Source organism: Mustelus asterias, chromosome 10 (genome assembly GCF_964213995.1).
Source record: "Mustelus asterias chromosome 10, sMusAst1.hap1.1, whole genome shotgun sequence".
NCBI classification, from domain to species: Eukaryota; Metazoa; Chordata; class Chondrichthyes; order Carcharhiniformes; family Triakidae; genus Mustelus; species Mustelus asterias.
The window spans coordinates 52,965,616-52,992,757 of NC_135810.1; the positions used below are offsets into that span (position 1 = coordinate 52,965,616).

The 27,142-nt window shown below is 44.7% G+C and overlaps 1 protein-coding gene across 2 annotated transcripts in view; it reads left to right on the forward strand.

The window, feature by feature from the left end:
* LOC144499585 (uncharacterized) overlaps nt 1-24,073 on the forward strand; it is a 90,745-nt gene extending 66,672 nt beyond the window's left edge. For both annotated transcript variants that reach the window (XM_078221707.1, XM_078221708.1), the window contains 4 exons: nt 5,359-5,422; nt 5,535-5,619; nt 21,142-21,557; nt 22,023-24,073. In XM_078221707.1, the coding sequence (XP_078077833.1) occupies nt 5,359-5,422; nt 5,535-5,619; nt 21,142-21,557; nt 22,023-23,767 (2,310 nt within the window). In that variant the 3' untranslated portion in view covers nt 23,768-24,073. The remainder of the gene's footprint in view (nt 1-5,358; nt 5,423-5,534; nt 5,620-21,141; nt 21,558-22,022) is intronic.
* The last annotated feature ends 3,069 nt before the right edge of the window (nt 24,074-27,142 follow it).

Below are 27,142 nucleotides of genomic sequence, written 5' to 3' on the forward strand. Positions count from 1 at the left end.
GCTTTCTGTGGTAATGAATTTCACAGGTTTACCACTCTTTGGGTGAAGAAATGTCTCCTCATCTCCGTCCTAAATGGTCTATCTTGAATCCTCAGATTGTGATCCCTGGTTCTGGACTCCCACACCGTCGGGAACATCCGCCCTGCATCTATCCTGTCTAGGCCTGTTAGAATTTTATAATTCTCTATGAAATCCCCCCTCATTCATCTGAACTCCAGCGAAAACAATCCTAACCGAGTCAATCTCTCCTCATACATCAATCCCGCCATACCTGGAATCCGCCGGGTTAACCTTCGCTGCACTCCCTCGAGAGCAAGAACGTCCTTAGAAAAGGAGACCAAAACTGCACACAATACTTTAGGTGTGGCCTCACCGAGGCCCTGTATAGTTGCTACAACACATCCCTGCTGCTGTACTCAAAAACTCTCGCGATGAAGGCCATCATGCCATTTGCCGCCTTTACCGCCTGCTACACCTGCATGCTTACCTGAAGTGACTGGTGCACAAGGAAACCCAGCTGCACACTCCCCTCTCCCAATTTACAGCCATTCAGGTAGTAATCTCCGCCTTGTTTCTGCTTCCAAAGTGAATAACCTCACACTTATCCTAATTATACTACATCTGCCATTGATTCGCCCACTCACCCAACCTGTCCAGATCATTCTGAAGGATCTCTGCATCCTGGTCGCAGTTCACCCTCCCACCCAACTTGGTATCGTCTGCACACTTTGAGATGTTACATTTTGTTCCCTCATCCAAATCATGATTTTATATTGTGAATAACTGGGGTCCCAGCACTGATCCCTGTGGCACCCTACTAGTTACTGCCTGCCAATTTGAAAAGCACCCATTAACTCCTATTCGTTGTTTCCTCTCTGCCAATCAGTTTTCTATCCATCTCAATACACTTCCTCCAATCCCATGCACTTTAATCTTGCACAATAATCTCTTGCGCGGATGTTTGTCAAACGCATTCTGAAAGTCCAAATATACCACATCTACTGGTTCCCCCTTGTCAACTCTACTCGTTACATCTTCAAAGAATTCCAACAGATTTGTCAAATCCACGCTGACTGTCTGATCCTGCCACTGCTTTCTAAATGCTATAAAATCCTTGATCGTGGATTCGAGACTTTTCCCCACTACCAGTGTTAAGCTTACTGGTCTATAATTCCCTGTTTTCTCTCTTCCTCCCTTTTTGAATATTGGAGTGACATTCGCTCCCCTCCAATCTGCAGGGACTGTTCCAGAGTCTATAGAATCCTGGAAGATGATCACCAATGCATCTACTATTTCTAGAGCCACTTCCTTCCGTACTCTGGGATGTAGATTATCAGGCCCTGGGGATTTATCTGCCTTCAATCTCATCAGCTTTCCCAGTACCACTGCTCTACTAATATTGATCTCCCTCAGTTCTTCCCTCTCACTCAATCTTGCATACGCCAACATTTCTGGTATCTGATTTGTGTCCTCTTTTGTAAAGACAGAACCAAAGTATATATTCAGTTGCTCGGCCATTTCTTTGTCCCCTCTTATACATTTCTCCGTTTTTGTCTGCAGAGGACCTACATTTGTCTTCACCAACCTCTTTCTCTTTACATATCTATAGAAACTCTTAGTGTCTATCTTTATGTTCCCTGCAAACTTACTTCCGTACTGTATTTTCCCCATCTTAATCAATCCCTTGGTCCTTCTTTGCTGAAATCTAAACTGCTCCCAATCCTCAGACCTATTATTTTTCTTGGCCAATCTGTATGCTTCTTCCTTAGAGCAGATATGCTCTCTAATTTCCTTCATAAGCCATGGATTGGCCCACTTACAACATCAGGTTAAAGTCCAACAGATTTATTTGGTAGCACAAGCTTTCAGAGTGTCGCTCCTTCTTCAGGTGAGTGAAGAGTTGTGTTCACAAACAGGGCATGCATAGACACAGATTCAATTTACAAGATAATGGTTGGAATGCGAGTCTTTACAGGTACAGACAATGTGAGTGGAGAGAGGGTTAAGCACAGGTTAAAGAGGTGCGAACTGTCTCAGCCAGGACAGTCAGTGATATTTTGCAAGCCCAGGCAAGTTGTGGGGGTTACAGGTAGTGTGATATGAACCCAAGATCCCGGTTGAGGCCATCCTCAATGGATGAATGAAGACTGCTCGACAATCGCCAGGCAGGAGTGTTCTCTTCCTGTCGGGGAACACTTCAGCAGTCACGGGCATTCAGCCTCTGATCTTCGGGTAAGCGTTCTCCAAGGTGGCCTTCACGACACACGACAATGCAGAATTGCCGAGCCCAAAAACTGATAGCCAAGTTCCGCACACATGAGAACGGCCTCAACCAGGATCTTGGCCTTGACTCGAGCTGCAAGCCTCTTGAGGAACTATCACCCTCACCAATGTCCAGAACAGAGAACTCAATTGTTTATGGGATGGACTCGGGGGACTCCTGCATTAGGCTATCTGCCTGATGCTTCTACCTGATGCTTCTAGATTGACTATTGCGTCTCTGTACTCTTTTCACCTGTAGTGTGATCGATCACCACCTTAAATGTGCTATCCATGAGTTCTCGATCTCATAGCTGCTGCCCATCGAGTCTGCACCGACCACAATCCCACCAGGCCCTATCCCCACATATTTTGCTCACTAATCCCTCTAACCTATGCATCTCAGGACTCTAAGGGGCAATTTTTAACCTGGCCAATCAACCTAACCCGTACATCTTTGGACTGTGGGAGGAAACCGGAGCACCCGGAGGAAACCCACGCAGACACGAGGAGAATGTACAAACTCCACACAGACAGTGACCCGAGCCGGGAACCAAACCCGGGACCCTGGAGCTGTGAAGCAGCAGTGCTAACCACTGTGCTACCATGCCGCTGCAATCAGTGATCAGCTGCTGTTTTCATGCTTGCTCACTTAAAACAGTGTAATGATTTTCAGTAATGATGGAGTGGAACAAGAAGGTTTGCAGAGTTTAACTGTCATAGTACATCGGACAGTAAGATCTATGCAGAGAATGGTAGTAAAAAAATTAAAGGCTCGATCTGAACGTGCAAAACATTTGCAGTGAGATAAATGAAGTAGTCCATAGTTCCAAAGACTGGCAGAATGCATCAACCGGCATGTCGCTTCTGCTGTTCGTGACAGGCCAGGTATAGATTGTACTTAACCAGCTGGTGCTTGCAAAACCTCAGAACAGCGTCCAGCATTAGATGTGATTCTGCGATTTGACAACATTTGCGAAATAATCCTCATTATGCTAAAAGTAAAACTGATGGTGTCAGTCAAGCTCACAGTGTAGCACCTTTGCATGCACTGGAAGTTACACATAGAAATACACGGGGCCCTGTTCATTGCAGAGAGAAAAAACATATGCACACATTTGTGCTTGTTGCAGCTAAACAGAATAAGTTTGCTGGTTCATTCCTTGGAGTAATGCCATTATCAATCAAAGTTAAGCTGCCTGGTTTAAGTTTTCAAACAATGCTTGGCGATAATCACAAGAATACCAATGTCAGGGGAAACAAAAGTTATACTTTGAGAAGAGAGTGCGGATTGGTTAGCAAGTGGACTCTGGCAAGACAAAAAACTTGGACAAAATTTCTTCTTTCAGCAGTGCTCAAGTTCTGTGAAGCCTAGTTGCTATAGGTGAAGTTGTGGCATAACAGAGATAAATGATTTTGATCTAATCACCGTTACAGAGACAGAGGGTGAGATTTTCTGGCCACACTCTCCCCAAAACTGGAAAATCCTGCCCGAGGTCAACAGATCTTTCCATGGTCCGCCCCTCGCGATTCCCGTGGTGGGTGGAACGGGAAAATTCACCCCAGAGTCAAGATGAGCTAAGTGGGAAAATAAATATTCCAGTAGAACAGAAACCTTCGAAAAGACAGACAGAACGGATAAAGAGGAGTAACCTGGACAGTAAAGGATGATATAAGGACAGTTGTGAGGAAGGATCTTGGCTCGGAAGATCAAGAAGAATCAGTATGGGTGGAAATTAGGAATAGCAAGGGTGAGTAAATACTGGTGGGAGTAGTTTATAGGCCTCCTAACAATAGTTGCACCACTGGACAGAGGAATAAACAAGAAACCCTTGGGGCTTGTAGTAAAGATGATGGCTGAGATTTTCTGCTCCCTTTTGCATTGGGCAGGTTTGGTGGTGAGAGTTGCGAGAAGTCTTTAGGCGTGATAAATGACATAGATTTAGGGCGCGATTGCCCCTCCTCCCATTGGTGGCTGGTCACATTTCCTGTGCTCAACAGCAGAATCTCAATGTAATATATTTGCATATCATTATCGGGCCCATAAGTTGGAATCATGCCCCCACGTCAAATTAAACTCAGAATGGTTTCAAGAGACACAAGCAGACCAGACCTCCGAGGGCAACTTGGAGTTGAGTGAATTCAAGCTGGCACCTGTGAATCGGCTCTACATCTTCGTTTTGGGGTGGTGGGGGCACAGGCAGCTTTCTTGGCGGCTTTGTGGTGCCGGTGCTTCAATGCAAGCCTGAAGAGAGGGATATGAAGGGAAGCCTGGGGCAAAGGTTTCCAGGGAGGGGATGGAAGGGAAAGCCAGAGAACCGTCCAATTTTTGATCAGTGTAGGGCCCCCTGATCTCGGCACCTGAGATTGCTGGTTCACCTCTCCTTGCATGACATCCTGCCTCTTAACTTTCTTAAAACCCTTAATTTATTGGAAAATACAGTGGGAAGACCTGGCGAGGCAGCTGGTGGGCTATCCTCCGTTTTTCCTGCCTGAGACAACACCTGGAAAAGAAATGGGAAAATTCAGCCCAGGAACAGCATATGGCAGAATGAGAGTTACTCTTCAGTGACCAGAAAGGCTGCACCGAATGATCTTTTGGCATATGAGCTCTTCAAATTCAGACACACGCACTCAGATCTGATGGGACGCAAGAAGCTGATTTTTAAAAAAAATATCCATGCAAAATTATTTGGTATAATAAATTGCCTTGTTATATCATCAAAGGTTTCAAGATCTTCTTCATATATATGTCATTGTTATGTCATTGGAATAATGCTGATCTGTATCCACGTCGTAACATTGGGTATAGCAACGATAAGTTATTAACCGAGGCAACATATAAGAGCCACATCAGCTAATTCTAAATGGCATTTTAACATAACAGCCCTCATGCTCTTCCATGTGTAATCGACAGCTGCAGGTACATTGTGGCATTTTTACAGCAGATGTAAATTGTGCACTTATACTCCATCATCATATTTTCATAAATATGTTTTCCAAAATGAAAATTGCACTCTTTGGCAATTAATACTACTGAATTACGAATTTAGTTTACTATTCTGTCCGAATAAAAATGAAATGTTTGTTTATTTTTAGCGTTATTTTCGTAAAATGCAGAAGAGATTAAAGAAGGCTGAAACGTGGAAAAATCCAATTAATGGTAATGTTGGAATTAATGAAAATTTGTAAAGTTTGCAACCAATTTTGGAGATTAAAACATATTAATTGTGTAGTTATTGATAATTTTAACATTTCTCTACTCTTTGACTTAGAGTCAACTGAAATAGAGCAAGAGCTGGAAATTGACAAATGCGTGCCCTTACGTAAATATAAACGAGGTTTACATCGCATGAAAAAGTAAGTTTTAAATTTCAAAAGATGTTCCAGAAAAGCATCAACAAGTACATGCCATTTTTCCTATTCATTTGCTAAAATCAGACATCTCAATGAAACTATAGTAGTTATTTTGGTGACTTCAGACAAAGGACAATCACTTTCAGATGTCCATGTAATAATGGTAGCAGAGCAATGATGAATAACTTTCATAGAGCACTATGAAGCATATGTAGCTGTCAGGAAAGCAATATGTTGAGCATCAAAAATATATTATACCTTCCTCAAGGAATAGTGTTGAAAAAATGATGATAAACTGCACGTTGTGTGTAATGTTTCTGTTGCTGGCAGGAGCCAGGTTTTTGTCCAAACTAGCAATATGTGAACAAGAAAGCAAATTTATCAAACTTTTCTCCCTTTCGATTCCTTACTTCAAGGGAAAATTAATGAGGATTTAGAACGTATTATTAGTTCAGGAATTAGCATGGTTTGTTAAAGGCACATTGTATTGGCAAATTTTACTAGTTTTTTGAAAAACGAAGTGTGTATGGATTTTCAGAGGTATTCAGTCAAGTATCTCAAAAGAAGCTTGTCAGAAAAATATAAGTATGTTATATACAAGAGAAAATAAGTGATTAGTTTCGGGGGTTTTTCAGAGGCTAAGTATTGAGCTTAACTTTAGCTAATACAAAGACTCGCAACACAGTATCCTGGCGAAGGAAGTTTCTTTATTGACCAACGCAAGCTGGGAAAAGAAGGGTTGGGCAGTCCAACTCTTCTCTGAAGTTACATCACAGCGGCAGTACAATTATACAACTTCCAAAAGACATTTTACTCGCCTTCTGGCTCATCATCATTAATACAGATCAGTCATGATTAGTAAATGCCATATACCTTGGCCAATCACAGTTATTCTCTGACAGCATGGAAACAATAGGTTCTAGCGGTTTCTGCCTGACTTTCCCATGGCCACCTTCCTGGATTCTTCTCTGGCTTATTCATTAGCTGTCTGGAATCAGTAGTCTGTCCTTGTTCAATGAATATCTCATTCACTGAGCTGTCTGGTACCCATGCTGATAAGGGCTATGCTCCTATGGGTGTATTGTTATCAGGAATGTGGTTCACTTTACTGGCCTATTTCCCACAATGCCTTCGAACCCTGTGCCTTTAGCCAAGATCCATGCCTGTTTAATAATACTTTCAAAAATACATGTTTGAATTATCTAACTGTGGTTATATGTGTTACTATGCAGACAGTTCCTCTGTAACAGATATATGAAGCAGTCTGTGATTCTTATCTTAAGTTAATCCACTCTGTTCTAATAGTCTTTATTGGTGTTTTAAATCCCAGAATAATTTGAAGTCCTCCAATAATGAGAAAGTTAATTGATGGACAAGTAATTTAAGGCAAATGAATATTGCTTTGATGAGAGAACATTTGGAATTGATGTTACAGGGAACAGTGCTGGCTCTACTTGTATTTTTGTTGTAGATAAATGATTTTGATTTGGTCAAAAAGGACATAATTTTGAAATTTGTTGATACAAAAACAAAGGATGTAACAAATCGCAAGAGGAACTATATAGATTTCAGAATGACAGCAATTTAGCTACTTGTTTTCAGCCACTCTGATCTCTGTTAAATAGGAATTGGTGCGATAATGGATGAACCAGACACAAGACAGGATAAAACCCCTGGGCCGATGGATTCTATCCCCACACATTAAGAGAAGTTGGGGCAGAGTTAAGGAAGAGCTAGCAGAAGCACTATTAAATATCATTAGAAGATGGAATAGTGCCATAAGTTTAACAGTTAACGTGATGCCTAGATTTGAAAACTTGTTTAAGAACAAGTTCAGGGAACAATAGGCCAAATAGGTTAACTTCAGCAGTAAGAAAGATAATGGAAACCTTATCAAAGATGGTGATATAGTAGTAATCCGGAGGCCCAGGCTAATGCGCTGGTGACATGGCGACATATCCCTCCAAAGAACAAAGAACAGTACAGCACAGGAAACAGGCCCTTTGGCCCTCAAAGCCTGAGCTGCTCATTGGTCCAACTAGACCAATCGTTTGTATCCCTCCATTCCCAGGCTGCTCATGTGACTATCCAGGTAAGTCTTAAACGATGTTAGCATGTCTGCCTCCACCACCCTACTTGGCAGCGCATTCCAGGCCCCCACCACCCTATGTGTAAAAAACATCCCTCTAATATCGGAGTTATACTTCGCCCCTCTCACCTTGAGCCCGTGACCCCTCGTGATCGTCACTTCTGATCTGGGAAAAAGCTGCCCACCATTCACCCTATCCATCCCCTTCATAATCTTGTACACCTCTATTCGATCTCCCCATATTCTCCATCTTTCCAGGGAGAACAACCCCAGTTTACCCAATCTCTCCTCGTAGCTAAGACCCTCCATACCAGGCAACATCCTGGTAAACCTTCTCTGCAATCTCTCTAATGCCTCCACGTCCTTCTGGTAGTGTGGCGACCAAAACAATGCTGTGGGTCTGGAGTCACCTATAGGCAGCTTTCCTTCCCTAAAGGATGTTAGTGAACCAGATGGATTTCTGTAACAATCAATTATCGTTTCATGGTCACCATTACTTAGACTAGGGGAACGCTCGGGGTCCTGCTCCAGGTGAAAGGCCTGAGCTCCTCTGGAAGGGTGTCCGTCTCCCATGGACCGACCAGGAGTCCGGAGCACTTGGCCCAGTTGATCCTGGCGGAGGACGCGGCGGAGTACACCGCCTGGCATTCTCGCATCCTCCGCAGGTCAGCCGGGTGCGTGAACATGAGGAGCACGTCATTGGCGTAAGCCGACAGGACCACCCCTACGTCCGGGCCGCGTAGAGTCAGACCCGACAACCTCCTCCGCAAGAGGCGCAAGAATGGCTCGGCGCAAATCGAATACAGTTGGCCGGACAAGGGGCAGCCCTGCCGTACTCCTCTCCCAAAACGAAGGGGCGAGGACTCATCAGGTATTTCTTTCGATACCAACCAAATAAACAAACTCAAACTAACTTAGGGACAAATTAAAAGGGGCAGCTCCCCAAAAACAAAGTCGAAAGGAAACTTAAAACATCAACCCAAAAGGTGATTATCAGGGTCGATAATACACCCCAGCCCCTGCGGTGCCCAGCGGTCGCGGAAGGCGTCAACTGCGCCGGTGGACACCGCATGCTCCCTCTCCAGAGACACCTGGCCGCGAATGAGCTGCGGTAGAGGGGCAGACAGTCAGGATGGACGGGCCCGTTGATCGCTCGCTGCGTGGACCTATTGATGGTGCATCTCGCCAGGCCCAGGAGTAGGTTCACGAGGAGGTCGGCATCCCGATCCGCCCCTCTCTGCACCAGGTGCCCGTAGATCAGGAGCGTGGTACTGAAGTGTAAACAAAACATCAGTAAAAGGTGTTTGAGGAAACCAAAAAGGGTGTGCAGTCTCAAACACAGAACATAGACATGGTCCACGGACTCCACAAGGCCACAAAAAGGGCAGTCTTGGGAGCCCGTGAACCAGAAAAACCTACAGTTGTACAGCACTGCTGCGTGCAGCACCCTCCACCCCAGGTCCCCAAGATAATTGGGGGAGATCCCTCCGTAGAGGGACCTCCACTGGGGACCTCCGCCGCCCGGCGGCAACGAGGCCCGCCAAGATGTATCCGGGCGACAGGCGAGGACGCGGTAATGAAAGGTGTGCAGCAGCAGCCCGTACAGGAAACGCCTCCGCGCGGTGGAAAAGGGCACGGAGGACATTTCCGCGAGGCAGCACATGCAGTGGGGCACCTGACCCGGAGGGGGGGAGGTTTAGGCTTTGGACCAATGTGAAATTCCGTCCGAGCAGGGAAACGCTTGGGCAGGATCCCACCGCACGCCTGCGCCGCCTCCAGACCGCGTGCGCACTCAGGGCCGAGCACGACCGTCTTAAGGTCTTGGATGGCTTTGGCCGCGCGCCAGACGGCCACCCCCGCGCACTCAGCCAGCATGTGGGGGCTCATCCAGCCCGCTCCTCCGCCATCCAGCAGAGGTCCCCGATCCTGGTCACCCCGCCGTCCGCGGCCCTCCTCTCCGCCAGCCACCTGAAGTTGTAAGGCTGGAGGTGCGGATTCCTGAGCAACGGCTCTCGCACGAGAGCCGCTACTCCTGACGGGGGAGAGCTGTGTCGCGAGGCGACCGCGTTCCAGACCGTAAGGAGGTCCTGGTAAAAGACGGGCAACTCCCGCAAGGAGGTCGGAATACGCCCCAGGTTGATATGCAGGAGCTGCACGTCATAGTTGAGGCCATGCAACTGGCGGAAAAAATACGTCGCCATCGTGGAGGAGGCTCGACGTAAAGGTATCTCTGCAGGGTCTGGAGGGGGAAGGTCGCTACCTATGTGCGGAGGCACACCAGACCTTGTCCGCCCTCCTCAAGCGGGAGATGCAGAAGCTCGGCAGAGACCCAGTGCAGTCGGTTGTCCCAGAAGAACCGCACGACGGCTTACTGCATTTCGGTGACAAAGCCAGGGGGAGGGGTCAAAGTGACCAGCCAGTGCCACAGCATGGAGGCGACCAGCTGGTTTATGATGAGAACTCGTGCCCTGTAGGACAGCACTCGGAGCAGTCCTGTCCAGCGACCCAGGCGGGCGGAGACTTTGGCCTCCAGCTCCTGCCAGTTCGCCGGCCAGGATTCCTCGGCTGGGCAGAGATGGACCCCCAGGTAGAGGAGGTTGGTCCTGCTCCAGGTGAAAGGCCTGAGCTCCTCCGGAAGGGGGTCCGTCTCCCACGGACCAACCAGGAGTCCGGAGCACTTGGCCCAGTTGATCCTGGCAGAGGACGCGGCGGAGTACACCACCTGGCATTCTCGCATCCTCCGCAGGTCAGCTGGGTCCGTGAACATGAGGAGCACGTCATCGGCGTAGGCCGACAGGACCACCCCTATGTCCGGGCCGCGCAGAGTCAAACCCAACAACCTCCTCCGCAAGAGGCGCAGGAATGGCACCACGCACACAGAATAAAGTTGGTCGGACAGGGGGCAGCCTTGCCGTACTCCTCTCCCAAAGCGAAGGGGCGAGGACTCATCAGGTAGTTCATACTCGAGCAAGCCAACCTCATTACCCTGGCTGAAGTCATCACAGCTACCTCACCCTGGATCCCGTGAGGTTTAACCTTATGCAACAACCTACCGTGCGGTACCTTGTCAAAGGCCTTGCTAAAGTTCATGTAGACAACATCAACTGCACTGCCCTCCCCTCATCCACCTTGGTTACCTCTTCAAAAAACTCAATCAAATTTGTGAGACATGATTTTCCACTCACAAAGCCATGCTGACTGTCCCTAATCTCTCAATGCCTATAGATCCTGTCTCTCAGAATACCTTCCAACAACTTACTCACTACAGATGTGAGGCTCACCAGCCTGTAGTTCCCAGGCATTTCCCTGCAGCGCTTTTTAAACAAAGGCACGACATTTACCACCCTGCAATCTTCAGGCACCTCACCTGTGGCTGTCAATGATTCAAATATCTCTGCTCGGGGACCCGCAATTTCCTCCCGAGCCTCCCACAACGTCCTGGGATACACTTCATCAGATCCCGGGGATTTATCTACCTTGATGCTCTTTAAGACTTCCAGCGCTTCCTTCTCTTTATATGTACAGTCCTCAAGACATCATTATTTCCCCAAGTTCCCGAGCATCCACGCCTTTCTCAACAGTAAATACTGATGAGAAATATGCATTTCGGATCTCACCCATCTCTTGTAGATCCGCACATAGATGACCTTGTTGATCCTTAAGAGGCCCTACTCTCTCCCTTATTACTCTTTTGCCCTTTATGTATCTGTAAAATCTCTATTTGGATTCTCCTGTGCCTTATCTGCCAAAGCAATCATGTCCCCTTTTTGCCCTCCTGATTTCATTCTTAACTCCACTTGTACACCCTCTATGCTCTTCAAGTGATCCACTTGATCCCTGGTGTTGTTAAACTTCTTACTGTGTTTACCCCAGTCCAACGCCGGCATCTCCACATCTTTATTTCATATTACCAGATCTAGATAGCCTGCTGCCTGGTTGGTTCTCAGAAACTCTCTCAAAAAAACCTTCATGGACTCATCTTCTGCTACCTCTGCCCATCTGATGCGCCCAACCTATATGTAGATTAAAATCATCCATGACTATTGCTGCAGCCTTCTTTCAAGCCCCCATTAATTCTCCCTTTCACTTTTAGGGCATAGAGGAGGCCTGTAAACTACTCCCTCAAGCTTCATTTCTGCCTTTTACTATTTCTTACCTGAAGCCAGACTGATTCTCCATCTTGATCTGAGCTCATCTTTCCCTCTATGACATTGTACTCATGTCATACTTAAGAGCTACTCCTCCACATTTTCTTAACTTGCTGCCCAAAAGAAAGGTCACCCTTGAATATTCAGGTCCCAGCCCTTTCCTCACCTTGCCTTAAACGACTAGTCTATGCAATGAACGTATACTTTCACAGTATTGTTAGGTAGGGCCAAAGTTTTTGATGTAGCAAGAATGAAGGATCAGTAATATAGCTGCAAGTCAGATTGGTGTGTAGTTCAAAGATGGTGGTCCCATGCGCCTTGTGCTCTTGTTCTTCTGGGAGTTTGAGAGGAGCTGTCGAATAAATTTTGGAAAGTTGTTTAGTGAAGCCTATTCTTCCACAGCCTTGGTGGGACGAAACCTGGAGTATTATGTATAGCTTTGGTCTCCTTATCAAGGAAGGATATACCTAACATAGAGAGAGTGCAACAAAGGCTGACCAGGCAAATTCCTGAGATGGTGGGATTGTTTTGAGGAAAGATTGAAGAAACTGGGCCTGTACTCTAGAGTTTAGAAGAATGAGAGTGAGAGCCTGATTTTACCATCACATTGCGCCCGTTTCCGGGCGTGAAAACCTGGTAAAGTCGGGCGTGAGGCAGGTAGTACGATCCGTGCCCCGCCTCCCCCTTTACCAAGGCCCAAAAATGGCCACGATTGGGACCGGGCGCGACGGCCATTTAAATGCGTTTGCATGCATTTCAGTTGACTTAATGGGCTGCATGCCTAACTTTACCAGCATTTCTCCCTTTACCACTACGTTCGTCCATCTGGAATTGGCGTGAAATAGACATGCTCTATGGAAGTCCGATTTGGACGCTCCATCAGTGAGGGTTCGTGAGGAGATAAGTGCTTGGCGTCTGACAGCTCTCTGCTTGAGATTGGTGGGGCGGGGGGATGGTGGGTCCACTGCCACTCTGCTTGAGATCGGTGGTGACGGGGAACGGGGGGGTCCGCTGCCACTCTGCCTGAGATCCGAGGCGAGGGGGGGAGGGGGTCCACTGCCAATCTGCTTGAGATCGGTGGTGTGGTGGGGGGGGGTGGTGGTCTGCTGCCACTCTGCCTGAGATCAGTGGCGGGGGGTAAGGAGGGGTCCGCTGTCACTCCACCCGAGATCGAAGGGGGAGGGTGGATCACTGCCTGAGATTGGTCGGGGGGAAGTGGAGGTTCGCTGCCCTTCTGCTTGAGATCGGTGGTGGGGGGAAAGTGGGTCCGCTGCCACTCTGCTTGAGATCGATGGGGGGGAGAGTGGGAGAAGAGGGGCCCACGATTGGTCTGGGTGGCAGGGGGTTGGGGGATAAGGGGGTCAGTAATGTTGGGGGGGGGGGTGGGACATTGTCTGTGGGGTGGTGGGGGGGGCCCTGGAGGGATGTGGCTCAAAAGCTACATTCTGTCAGTAGTTGGAGGTGCCGATCGGAGCTGCAGGGTTGTGGGCGCATTGAGCCCTGCTCACAGGCTTGTGCAGCGCGATTCGGAATCGCTGATATTTTTTCAGGCAGTATGTGTATGGGAGTGCCTGAGAACAGGTCTAAAAGTCGGATCTGAAACACTCCCAGATTCAGCACTTAGAATCAAAATGGTAAAATAGGGCCCTTGATCTCATGGAAGTGCATGAAATTCTTACAGGGCTTGAAAGGTAGATGCAGGAAGGATATATTTCCTGGTTGAGGGGATATCTAGTATCTGTATCAGGCGGCACTGTCTCAGAATAAGGGGTAGACCATTTCGGGTTGAAATAAGGAATTACTTCAATCAGAGGGTGGTGAACCTTTGGTTCCCTGTACTTCAGAGTGCTGTGGAAGCTCAGTCATTTGAGTATGTTCAAGACTGAGGTTTATAGATTTCTAGATACCAATCACATCAAGGAATATGGGGATAGTGTGGGAAGATGAGATTGAGGTAGACGGTCAGCCATGATGCAGTTAAATGGCAGAGCAGGCTGGAGGGGCCAAATTGCCTGCTCCTGTGTTCTTGGGTTCATTGAACAACCCTTAACCTGACCTATTCCTGATCCCCACTTCTCTGCATTCCCATTCCAAAATCACTTCTTAGAATCCTTCCACTTCAATAAAGCTGTGCTAATTAATTAACAATAATATAAATGGTATTGCAGGATCAGCAGCCACTATAAAAATGCTCCATAGACCAGCTAATAATTGGAAATGCTTTCACATTTTAATGGCTTACTATGATGCCAGAACGTAATATTGTCAGCGGTGCGAGTTCATAATATTCCTAAATTTTACTTCTGGCTACGCTATGCTTCTACAAGTTGTATTGCAGTGGTTTTAGCATGGAAAATGTAAAAATGCTGCTGCTCAGAAGAAGGCTGTAAATATGTTCATGATTAGTAATCTCGAGGAATTGAGAACTCCGAGATCGACTGCAGATTGCAGTGTTTCAGCCCAGATGTTGTGTACATCAATCAGGGGTATTTGAACGATCAAACACGTTGTTTTATTGAGAGAGAGAGCAGCATATGCCAACCACATCTGTAATACTTATACCCCTGTAATAGAGAGAGTCTAAATCAGCATTCTGACTGATGCTGGAAATCTATAACTGAACTTCCGATATAGGAAGTCACCATCAACCAAGTCCAAGGAAAAGGTGATGGTTTCGCCAAAGCCTGATTGACTGACATCTATGTGGATTTGACTATAGATTTGGCTGTCACTCAGCTCGTATTATTCCACTTTAGACTTAAAATCTGGTTTGAAACTCCTGGATGCTGCATTGCATGAGTACATTGACGGAGGTGTCAGATTCAGGATAAGATGTTAAACCAAGGTCCCGTCTGCTCTCAAGTGAAAGTAAAAGATCCCATCACATTATTTTGAATGTAATTTGTTCTGTATTTATCCTCCAATCAAAGTAAATTAGCATAGTGGTAATGTCACAGAATTAGTAATCCAGATACCAGAACAGGAGTCCATTTTCCACCACAACAGCTGGTGAAATTACTAACAAGTTCAGTTAGTAAATCTGGAATAAAAAGATAGTCATGTAATGGTGATCACTTGATTGTTTTAAAGATTTATCCAGTTCCCTAATATCCACTTTAGGGAAGGAAATCTGACATCCATGCATGAAATGGTCTCGCAAGCCACTTAATTACATCATCTTCCACATCATACTTCTTCGGTTGTATCTTCACATGGTGCTGACTCTCATCTCTGTCTTTAGATTTTAGCCCTTCCTGTCCTTCATCATCTAAGAAGCTATCAACTTTCTCCATATCTTCCTCTGGCCAGGGACCCCCTTTGAAGCGCCAGGTTTTGAAGAGCACAGTAGACTATGATTATGTGGGGTACCTTCTGCAGGTTCTTGCAGAGCCCCATCCCCACCTGAGCGGTCCAAACATTCAAAGTGATGTTTTTGGATTAAGGTGCTAATGGTCTGCTCGATGATGGATTGTGTCAATCTATGCGCCAGATACACTTCTCCACTGAGGAACTCTGAGGACGACACGTGGGTGTCTAGAGACATCGTTTGATTCGTTACCACTTATCCCCAAGCAGCCAGCCCTGTAATTACTGAGTCCCTTCGATGCAAAGTATCTGGGAGTGACTCAGGATGTATGTGAATCATGGGAACTCCCAGGGTACCTGTTACAAACATGTTCTATGTCCTTCCGATGATTGCACACCAATGGTCAGTGAGTGAAACCTTTTCCTGTTGATGAACATCAAGAGCTGCTGCCATGGAGCTCTCAAAGCTATATGTGTGCAATCTGCACCTTGAACTCGAGCATATCCTGAGATCACTGCAAACCCCAGAAATCGAACAGCCTGAATAGCTTCATCACATGTGAATTTCTGTAGAGGGCATATGTCACCTGCTCGATACATTTATGTGCCAAGGACTGAGATGCTGCATAGGTTCCCTCTGGATGCTTGCAATGATCCTCAGACAAAGAAATTGAGTGCACCAGTGATCTTCAGTTTGATTGGCAGGAGATGTCCTCCCAGATCATGGGGTGTTTGATCCTCCCACACTATGTGGCAATTCTGATCCACTACATACCTTGACAGATGCAGATATATGTGACATTGTCTTTGCTCATCTCCAGAAAGGAGAGACTTTTCGATATACCCTTGGTTGTGCAGGTGGCCTCCATTAGATGGGTCTAAACTCCTCATCCTCTGGGTGGCACTGGGGCTCCCCTGAACCATGGACCTCAGGCGAGGCCTCCTCTGGAAGATGGGCTAGACGGTGCGGGGCCCTTCTCCCCTCAATTGAATCACTGCCATCAAGAAGGCAGCAATGAGCACCAGGTTCCATTATTCAATACTCCTTCACCCTGGGACTGTTAGATGTGAATGAACAAAGTATACTTTCAAGTCAGGATGTGGCGGTAGTTTGAGATAAACTTTAGTGTTCTTATGTATCTGCTGCCCTTTTTTTTTATAGATGATAGTGGTTGTGGGTTAGGTAGGTGCTGTCAATGGAGCCTTGGTGAGTTCCAGCAATGCACCTTTCATATGGTATGTACTGTTGCCGTTGTGCCTCACTGATGAAGGGAATTAATGTTTGTGGAAGAAGTGTCAATGAAGGGGGCTGTTTTGCCCTGGATGGTGTTGAGCTTCTTGAAGAAGGTATTGGCAGTCCAAATAAGGGGAGAATATTCTATAACGCTCCTGACTTATGCCTTGTAGATTGTGGACAGGCCTTGGGGAAGGAAGTCAAAAGGTGAATTGCCACAGTATTCCCAGCTCCTGACCTGTTCTTATAGTCATTATGTTTATATGGCTAATCCAGTTCAGGCTTTGATCATTGTTAAATCCCTGGATGTCGATGGTGGGGGATTCAGCGATGGTAGTGCCATTGAATGTCATGGGGAGATGGTATTGGCATGAATGTTACTTGCCACTTGTCGGCCCAAGCCTGGATATTGTCAATTGTCTTGCTGCATATGCAAGAAGTTTAACAACAGCAGGTTAAAGTCCAACAGTTTTATTTGGAAGCAAAAGCCACACAAGCTTTCGGAGCCTTAAGCCCCTTCTTCAGGTGAGTGGGAATTCTGATCACAAACAGGGCATATAAAGACACAAACTCAATTTACATGAATAATGGTTGGAATGCAAATACTTACAGCTAATCAAGTCTTTGAGATACAAACAATGTGAGTGGAGAGAGCATCAAGAGAGGCTAAAGAGATGTGTATTGCCTCCAGACAGGACAGCCAGTGAGACTCTGTAGGTCCAGGCAAGCTGTGGGGGTTACAAATAGTGTGACATGAACCCAATATCTCGGTTGAGGCCGTCCTCATGTGTGTGGAACTTGGCTATCAGTTTCTGTTCAGCGACTCTGCGCCATCGTGTGTCGTGAAGGCCGCCTTAGAGAACGCTTACCTGAATATCAGAGGCCGAATGCCCATGACCGCTGAAGTGCTCCCCAACAGGAAGAGAACAGTCTTGCCTGGTGATTGTCGAGCGGTGTTCATTCATCCGTTGTCGCAGCGTCTGCATGGTTTCCCCAATGTACCATGCCTCGGGACATCCTTTCCTGCAGCGTATCAGGTAGACAACGTTGGCCGAGTTGCAAGACTATGTACCGTGTACCTGGTGGATGGTGTTCTCACGTGAGATGATGGCACCTGTGTCGATGATCCGGCACGTCTTGCAGAGGTTGCTGTGGCAGGGTTGTGTGGTGTCGTGGTCACTGTTCTCCTGAAGGCTGGGTAGTTTGCTGCGGACAATTCGACTCTTTCCTCTTCGGATGCACTGCGGATCTCTCTGTCAGCTGTTCCGGTTCATTGTCTGTCTCATTGTGTTTGCTGTTGTCCTCTTGGGGTTTGTGGAAGAACTCCCGCAGCCTCATTCGCCTGATGAATTCCTCTGTGTCTGCTGCGAGACTGATGGGGTCTATTTTGGTGGTGGGGCAAAAATTAAGCCTTCAGCTGAGAACTTTGATTTCATCTGGTTGAAGTGTGTAGTCAGACAAGTTGACAATGGACTTCCCTGCAGTGGTACTGTTTTCTACTGTGGTACCGGGGGAGGCTTGGTTGCTGCTGGTGGTGATGCCGAGTTTCTCAAGTTTCCTGTTCTTGGTGTGCATGTAGATGGTGTAGTTCCTTTGTCTCGCCTGCTTGGCAGAGTTTCGCAGCTGGTCTGCATCCTGAGCGCAAGTTGAGAATGTGGACTCTCTCTTGGTTTCCAGGCTGCGGCGTTTGCTGTTGAGCTGGTGTACGAGGTGTTTGAGGAGTGCGAGAGAGGTGCGATGGCAAAGTCTCTCAGCGTAGTCTGTTCTAGTTTGACCTGAGTGGGTTCGTGATCTGTAGTCCTTTCGGTATCTTGTCTGCTTTCTTGCATCTTTGTAGAAACTTGATGTCTGTGTCGATATGCGCGATCTTCTTGGAGATCCTCTCCACTTGGAGGTGGCAGTTTGCGGTGTCGATGGTAGTCATGATGTGGAGATGCCGGCGTTGGACTGGGGTAAACACAGTAAGAAGTTTAACAACATCAGGTTAAAGTCCGACAGGTTTATTTGGTAGCAAAAGCCACACAAGCTTTCGGAGCCTTAAGCCCCTTCTTCAGGTGAGTGGGAATTCTGTTCACAAACAGGGCATATAAAGACACAAACTCAATTTACATGAATAATGGTTGGAATGCGAATGCTTACAGCTAATCAAGTCTTTAAGATACAAATATGAGTGGAGAGAGCATCAAGAAAGGCTAAAGAGACGTGTATTGTCTCCAGACAGGACAGCCAGTGAGACTCTGCAGGTCCAGTCAAGCTGTGGGGATTACAAATCGTGTGATATGAACGCAATATCCCGGTTGAGGCCCTCCTCATGTGCAGAACTTGGCTATCAGTTTCTGCTCAGCGACTCTGCGCCGTCGTGTGTCGTGAAGGCTGCCTTGGAGAACGCTTACCCGAATATCAGAGGCCGAATGCCCGTGACCGCTGAAATGCTCCCCAACAGGAAGAGAACAGTCTTGCCTGGTGATTGTCGAGCGGTGTTCATATGGACATGGATTGCTTTCTCATCTGAGGAATCATGAATGGTGCTGAACATTGTGTAAACGTCACCAGACCTCTCCAGTTCAGAGTTTATGATGAAGGAAGGTCATTAACGAAGCAGCTGTTGATAGTTGGGTCTTGGACATTACCCTGAAGAACTCGATGACTCCTGCAGTCTCTTTCTGACACACATCAAAAGGGGACGGCTCCAATTGCAGGTTCTCAAGGAAATCTTTCTCCCAGCTCGAGCATCATTTCAATGTTGAGTACCAATGCAGTTCGAGGGTGCCCCTTGAAAGCAACCCAGTCCTGGGCTCCTCCCACACTTCTCAGACCCATGCTGTGCAGGCTTTGATTTCAAACTGTAACAACTTCAGGCTATGGTGCTGCAACCTTTTTGTTTTAAGACGAGCTGCAAACCTCTCCTTGTCACTTTTCGGGTTCCTCCAAATTTCCTGCAACTCCACAATTGTAGGAAAATGTCCTTCTGGTTATTCTTATAAGGAAAGGTTCGGTAGAGATGTGCGGGGGAAATGTTTTACACAGAGTGGTGGGGGTCTGGAATGCACTGCCAAGTGAGATGGTTGAGGCAGACATGTTAGCGACATTTAAGACTTATCTGGATAAACATATGAACAGCTGGGGAATAGAGGGATACAGACGGTTGGTCAAGATAGAACAACGTGATCAGCCCAGGCTTCGAGAGCCAAAGGGCCTGTTCCTGTGCTGTACTGTTCTTTATTCTCCAGCTTCCGAGTAACCCGAGATCCCATTGTAATTGTAATGAACATTTCAGCCACCTGAACTCATCAATACCATATGTCCCATGTAGACCTCACCCCTCCCAATCTTGAGGATCTGTACACTATCATATACCGAGGACAACGCCCCACACACACACACATACACACGCACACAAACTTTGACTACCCCTCTTTATCATGTTTTCCTGATTTACAAGCTCCCCTAACAGTACCATCTGCAACTCAGTACTGAGCCAGACAAGCCTATGGCCACTGATGGTAAGACCATGTTCATGCCCTGCATACTAAGCCGTACCTTATCCAAATTGAGCACTTAAACTTTGTCCCTCCCTGGGATAGTACAGTAATGTACATGTCTTGCATAGTGCTGTAGCCTGGTCCTGGAAGCCTCAAGACTGACTTTAACATCTCACCGAATGTGAGGTCGACTCAGCCCAACAACTGTTTTTCATTTCTCACCTTGATCCCCTAGCCCTGACTAGTGATTATGACTTTCTTTCAAGGAGCTCTCCACTTCCTCTTTATACTCTCCCAGCCCCCACCTCCATTTGTCACTGTGCGATCTATCTCACCAGCCGCAGCCCCCCCCCCCCCCCCCCCCCCCACTCCCACCGCACCTCTCTGGTGTCTGTGTCTATTCCCTCCCATTCAAACACTTCGATCTCATCCACCAGCTTTGTGTCTGCATTCTAGTCTTCCACATCAGGCTCCAGCTTCCCCACACTCAGTCTCCCCTCTGCCTGCCATTTCTACCCACCAACTCCACTACTGCCCATTGTCACTCATGACTCCATAATCCTTCCCCCTCCCCGCAACTCCCAAACGTATCAATGCTGTTCTCTGTCTTGTGCTGCAGCCCTGACTTAGCCCTGCAGAACATGCCCTCCTGGAGTACGGAGAGTGTCAGTGAGCAGAGTTACCCTGCATCCCCCGCCACTCTGGCCTCACTGTTATTGGTAAGAATCTGGAGTAGTGCTGCTGCAAGTAAATTATGAATGTTGCAGTCATCTCAAAAGCACGAGCGATATGAGGCCCAGCAGCTGCATGCCACTCATTTCCAGACCTTGTATCGACCAATCTAATTTCTCACTAAGGTGATGCAAGATTAGAAGGTGGAACCAGCAAATAGACTTATATTGAGTATTCATGACATGGTAATGTACCCAAATGGCATTCCTGTCATGGATCAGTGGGAAACCCAACTCGCCATTTGTCTACCATGAATGCGGCGAGGGGAAAATTCCAAATTAATTTCCTGCCAGAAATCTGATTTTCGGCTTCTCTCTGTATTTTCTGCTCCTGCCCAACATGAAACCCGCCACAGGCAGGACCAGAAAATTCAGCCCTATGAAACAGAGTGACAATCTACTAAATCTTGTACTTGTTCTTTAAAATGTACATTTGTGAGAAGTTGCCTGTATAACATTGTTCTGTTAATATATATTGATGAGATAATTTGAATTATTTTTAATGTGTTGACTTGTATGTATTGCAACTAAACAGAAAACAACGTAATGCAAGAGAAGAATTTGACAAGTCAAAGTTTGAAGAAGGTGAAGGAGCACTAAATGAAAAAGCATTACATCAAAGCTCCAATGAGATACCTTTACGTGATCATCATCGCCATTGCGGCAAGGATACATCCCTTCATTCATTTGGCTCAGTTACATCTGAAAAATTAAATTACAAAAAGTCCAGCTCAGTTTCTGATACCTCTTCTCTTAACAGTGCTTTAAACGGTGGTGGAAAGAGCTGTATCGCCTCATCAGACTTGAAACAAAAATGCCCAGAACAGAATTTGTTCGAAAACTACACCTCGATTGGAACAAACACATCTGACCAGTTCTCTTCTGAAGAAATGTGGAGGATGACTCCGAGCATTACATGGCGAAGTACTGATGAGCAGTGCACAGTTACTAGTAACACAATGGACAAATATTGTTCAGGACCAAGAAGTAAGACAGCACTGAAGGAAGCTGATTCCAGTAGTTACAAGAGTGAGAAATATTCTGTATCACCGTCACAATTTAGAAAGGATGAAGCACTTATGTCAAAGATAACAGGTGGTGAGGATGCCAAAATGGCACGTTCACGATGATCAAGTCCTGAGTCATCTCTTAATTACAGTACACAAACAATCAAAAGTTCTTACAATACTGAAACATCAATGAGAAAAATACCATCCGTCAATATAAATAATCTGGCACCTTACTTTACATTACAAAGCCAAGTTTGCGACCCACTTTCTCCAGTGCCAACTGCTGGTTTTGGAACCGTTCCATTCTGCAGTCGTGACGGTTGTTTCTCTTTTGCCCGTTGTTCAGATATTCAGTGGCCTTCTGAATCATCTAGGTCTACAAGTACTAGCATGAATACTGAAACAGGAAATGCACATGTTACTGTGTATGAAACCTTGAGTGAAATAGAAACATCAGGATGCATGCCATCCTCCTGTCTAACATCCCCACCAGGCCAGACCTTGCTTGCCTCCACAGCAATAATTGACAAAATAAAAAGCGTGCCAGTACAGAATGATTTTATAAACAATAATTACACTAATGGTCTTCATGTAACAGTCTTCCCAGACTCAGAGACAAAACAGATGGAATCATTAGAAGTTTCTAACTTAAAGAACCAGCTACCTTTGCCTGAAATTTACCATTTGGGAGAACATGAAAAATATGCATTGGCAAGCAATACTAATTTTCATGTTTATCCACGCATTCAGAAAGTTGCTTTGCTGACCAAAGAAAATGTTGAAAAATTTGAGTTACTTCAGCTCAGAAGAAAACTTCATTCTGTTTCAACACCAGTTACTGAAGAGTTGGAAATTGACAAAAAAATTCAGGGAGTGAATGGAGAAGTTCAGCAAATGGAAAATGCGAATGATCAACCAATACCTTCAGTTCCTCCAAGCTTACCTAATAACCGGGTTGGTACTCTTGAGCTGAATGTTGCTCAGATGGCATTAGAAGGTCAGTGGGGATTGCCATTTATGCATAAGAAGTCACTTTCACTGATACTGCTTCCACTGTTATCCTTACCTAAGAAATCATGTATTGAACTCATTGGAAAGGATTTGAAAATGCCAGCCCTTCTGGAACCTGACATTTATGACTTGGAATTTAATTTGCAAAGGAGGATTGGAATTCATCAGTGGAGACCAATATTAATCAAGGGGGTTAACCTCATAGATTCTGTTAATGTGAACATAATGAAGTCACTTTCAGAAACATTCAATGAAAGCCATGTATTGATTATTCCACCAGTCTCCATTTTTAGCACTAAGACATTGGTTAATTTAAAACCTCAATCTCTTGATAAGAAACAGGCTCCACCATCTGTGACCCAAGCAATGGATACTAAACAAATTAATTGTTTTGATGAGATCAAAACAGACAGAGCTGAATTTAGAACACAACAAAAAGCAAGTAACAGCCATTCATCAATTCAGTTTAGTAAATCTTACAGCACTGACATAGCCATGCCGATAGAGAAGGTTCAGAACATTACAAATGAATCTGAAATGTACGTTGCTGAGGAACAGTTTGAAATTCCATCTGATATTCAAGAATCAGTCAGCAGTGTTCACCCAAATGAAATACCTTTAATTAACTTTACTCCTCTTGATAGAAGAAGTCAGAGGCCAAGGCCGCGATGTGTATCATTTATTGAGCAAGATGCTGTTGATTGCTTGGAGATGAAATTAAAGCAAAGACTTATTTCCCATCTCTGGCAATATCCAATTTCCTTTGAAAATTCAGTGAGAAAGGTGACTCCTAAAGGAACATTCACAACCAAGGCAAATGATGCCCAAATAAAGCCAGTTCGTGTGGAATCAGTTTTCATTGATGACAAAACAAGGGACAGTCTTGAATGGCATGTTACACAGGGACAGCTCAAACACAACTGGGATTTATCCACAGATTTCCAGAAGCCAGCAGAAGCATCTCTTTCTTCAGTTAATTTGATTTCTTCACCGCTAAGTCTAATTGATACGGTTACTACCACCGAATTACCATTCGTAACTCCAGAACATAAAAAAATTGAAAGAAATGTGAATAGAAGAATTACAAGTAATAGGTGGAGTTCCTCCAGGTTTTTAAGGTACTACCTGTTCCTCCAGTAATCAAGGCAACTGACGCTACAATACTACCTACGGCTGTAAAGACTTCTTTTATTACTAATAAAGCCAGGTTGATTTTAGAGTGGCACGTTACACAAAAAAAACTTGGAAGTAACGGGAGTTTTCCGTTACATATTCAAAGATCACAAGAAGCATTCATTCCACCTGCTCCAAAACTAATTAATTCACAGATCAACCCATGTCCTAATTTTGATGTGAATGTTGTTACAATTGATCCTGCATTTCTCGACATTGAAAATAAGAAACGAATGGAACTGAATGTAAAAAAACGGATCATAAATCATCATTGGGGTCTCCCGAAGCTTGTTCATTTGTCTTTAGAGAGTTTTATGTCTCATGCACCATCAGTAAAGGGTATCAAGTCACAGTCAGAAATATCAGAAGAAAGTGAGGTTTTGTTAAAGAGTAAGTTTAAAACAAGTTGTTTGCAAAGCAAGTTGATACAACTCAAGAGAGAAAAAACGTCTGCACCATTCTGTGACCAAGCTATCAAATTAATGAAAGTGAAGAGAAAACCAATGTTATCTGTGATTGCTACCCTGGAATCGCAGCATAAAGATCAGTTAGATACGTGTTTAATAAAACAATGTCTCGAAATAAAACTGGACAATTTACCAGCAATTGTACAAGAATGCTACAAAAATACATACCCCCCAACACCAAAAAAAACTTTAACAAAATCTTTTCCACCTGGTGAAGGTTGTAAGAAAACAAGGCCATGGTATATACCATTCTTTGAACAGAATGCTGTTGATCACTTGGAAATGAATTTGAAGATGAAACACATTTCCTACCTATGGGGATTTCAAACTCCACATGAAGAGTCAATAGAAATGATGATTCCCGAAGCTCCATCTGCACTTCCAGCACTCAAAGCAAATCGAGGCCAAGTACTGCCTGTGCCCATGGGAACCACTTTTATTAGCAAAGAAGTCAGAGATAAATTTGAATGGCATGTTACTCGAAAGAAACTTCAACACAATTGGGGCAAGCCATCATATTATCAGAAGTCAGTAGAAGCATTCATTCCAGTTGCTCCAAAGTTGGTTCCATCTCGGCTGAGCCCAAAAGCTGATTCTGTTTTGGTCATTACTCTATGTGAGTTGCCATTTGTAGATGTTGAAATTAATAAAATGTTGGAGCTGAACACCAGAAAAAAAACCATCAATCAAAGGCGGGGTCTCCCTAATTTTTTTCAGTCATCTTTAAGAAAATTTGTTGCTTCTGCACCATCAATGAATGATATTATGGAGTCAAAAAACATGGCAAGAAAGAAACCAAAAGCCAATAACATTGAAATAGAGAATAATGAAATGAGCTTTCAACAGAAAATGTTTGTACAACCACAAAGAGAAAAGACGTTCTCAGTACAATACAGAGCAGGTAAAAGGAATTCAAAAACAGCTAAATTAGGTGAGCAGTTTGTCTTTGCTCATCTGAAACAAAAAGTTAAAAATAAACTGGATGTATGCTTGATGAAGCAATGTCTAGAAATGCGCATGGACTGCTTGCCAGAAAGAGTGAAGCAGTTTTATAAAGTCACCTATTATCCGACCTCAAAGACATCATTACCACAGCTAATTGTACCCAGAAATGGATTCAAAAAGCCAAGAGCAATGTATATATCTTTTATGGAACAGGATGTTATCGATCGCTTAGAACTTAATTTAAAACACAAACAGATGACCAATTCTTTGGGACTTGCAACTCTGTATGAGGAATCAGTGGAAATGATGATTCCTAAAGCACCACCTATGCCACCACCTTTCAAGATGAATGGAACTCAAATAGAGCCTGTGGGCGTGGAAATTAATTTCTCCAATGATAAAGTTCGAAAAGACCTTGAAAGGCATATTACACAGAAAAAGCTTCAGCAAAAGTGGGGTTTACCACTACATATTCAGAGATCACAAGAAGCTTTAATTCCACCTGCTCCAAAACTAATATTATCTGAGTTAAATCCCCAGCCTAATTTTGTGACTGTCTTTGCCCCGCCTGAGCCAACATTCCTTCACAATGAACATAAAAAAAGACTGGAGTTCAATCTAATGAAGAGAGCTGTAAATCAGAAATTAGGCCTACCCAAGCTCATTATGTCATCTTTAAGTAATTTTATGGCTCCTGCTCCATCAGTGAAGGACTTCATGCTACAAACTGAAATAATTAAAGACAAGAAAAAATTGAGCAACACTCCCATTGAAAAGGTAAAGAGTGATCTGTTTCCTCGAGGCATATTTCCACTGCGCATTCGAAGAAAGATTTTGTTGCCACAATCTAAAAGAAGTAGTAATAACAAGACATCAAACAAAATAGATGATTTTGCTGGTCTGAAACCAGCACAGAAAGATAAACTATGTACATGCTTAACAAAGCAAAGCCTACAAATCAAAATGCACAGTGTTCCAGAACTCGTAAAACGTTTGTACAAAGATACCTATCCTGTGCAATTAAAGAAATGTCTTCCAAGGCTAATTACACCTGGTGAAGGATTCAAAAAGCCAAGATCGTTGTATATATCTTTTATCGAACAGGAGTCTGTTGATCGTTTAGAATTCAACTTCAAGCACAAACAGATTATTCATCTCTGGGCACAGGACACACTGTATGAAAAGTCAGTCAAAATGCTGGTTGCTAAAGGACCAAATGTGTCGCCAATACGTAAATCAAATGGAGTTCAAATTGTAACTGTAGGTATGGAAACATCTTTCATTAACAATGATGTTAGAGACAAAATGGAATGGCATATTACGAGAAAAAAACTAGAGAATAATTGGGGCTTTCCATTACATATTCAGAAATCAATGGATACATTTATTCCATCGGCTCCGAAATTGGTTTCCTCTGAGCTAAAGCCACATTGTATTCATGATATAATTGTGACATCAACTGAACCACTTATTATAAGTGCTGAAGATGGAAATAGATTGGAAATGAATACAAAGAAAAAGATCATAAATCAAAAATGGGGTCTCCCAAATCTTATTCAGACATCCTTGAAGGACTTAATTACTCCACGCCATCACTACAAAGTGACACATTACAGTCAGGAAGCATAAAAGGAAGTAAAACATTCACTCACAATGTCATAGATCTTAATTCAAAAATTACTGCAGGGCACAAGAAGGAAAAGTTCCCTTCACTGCTTTGCCAGAAAGTTTATAAAAGAGCAAAGTTTAAGAAGATAAGTGCATTCCCAGATTCTTCCAATCTCAAATCAGAATGTAAAGATAAACTAAATATGTGTTTATTAAAGCAAACTCTTGATATTAAAACACATAATTTACCTGACATTGTACAGGGATTTTATGAACGTACTTACCCTACAGCAGCAAAAAAAGAATTACCAAAACTTATTGT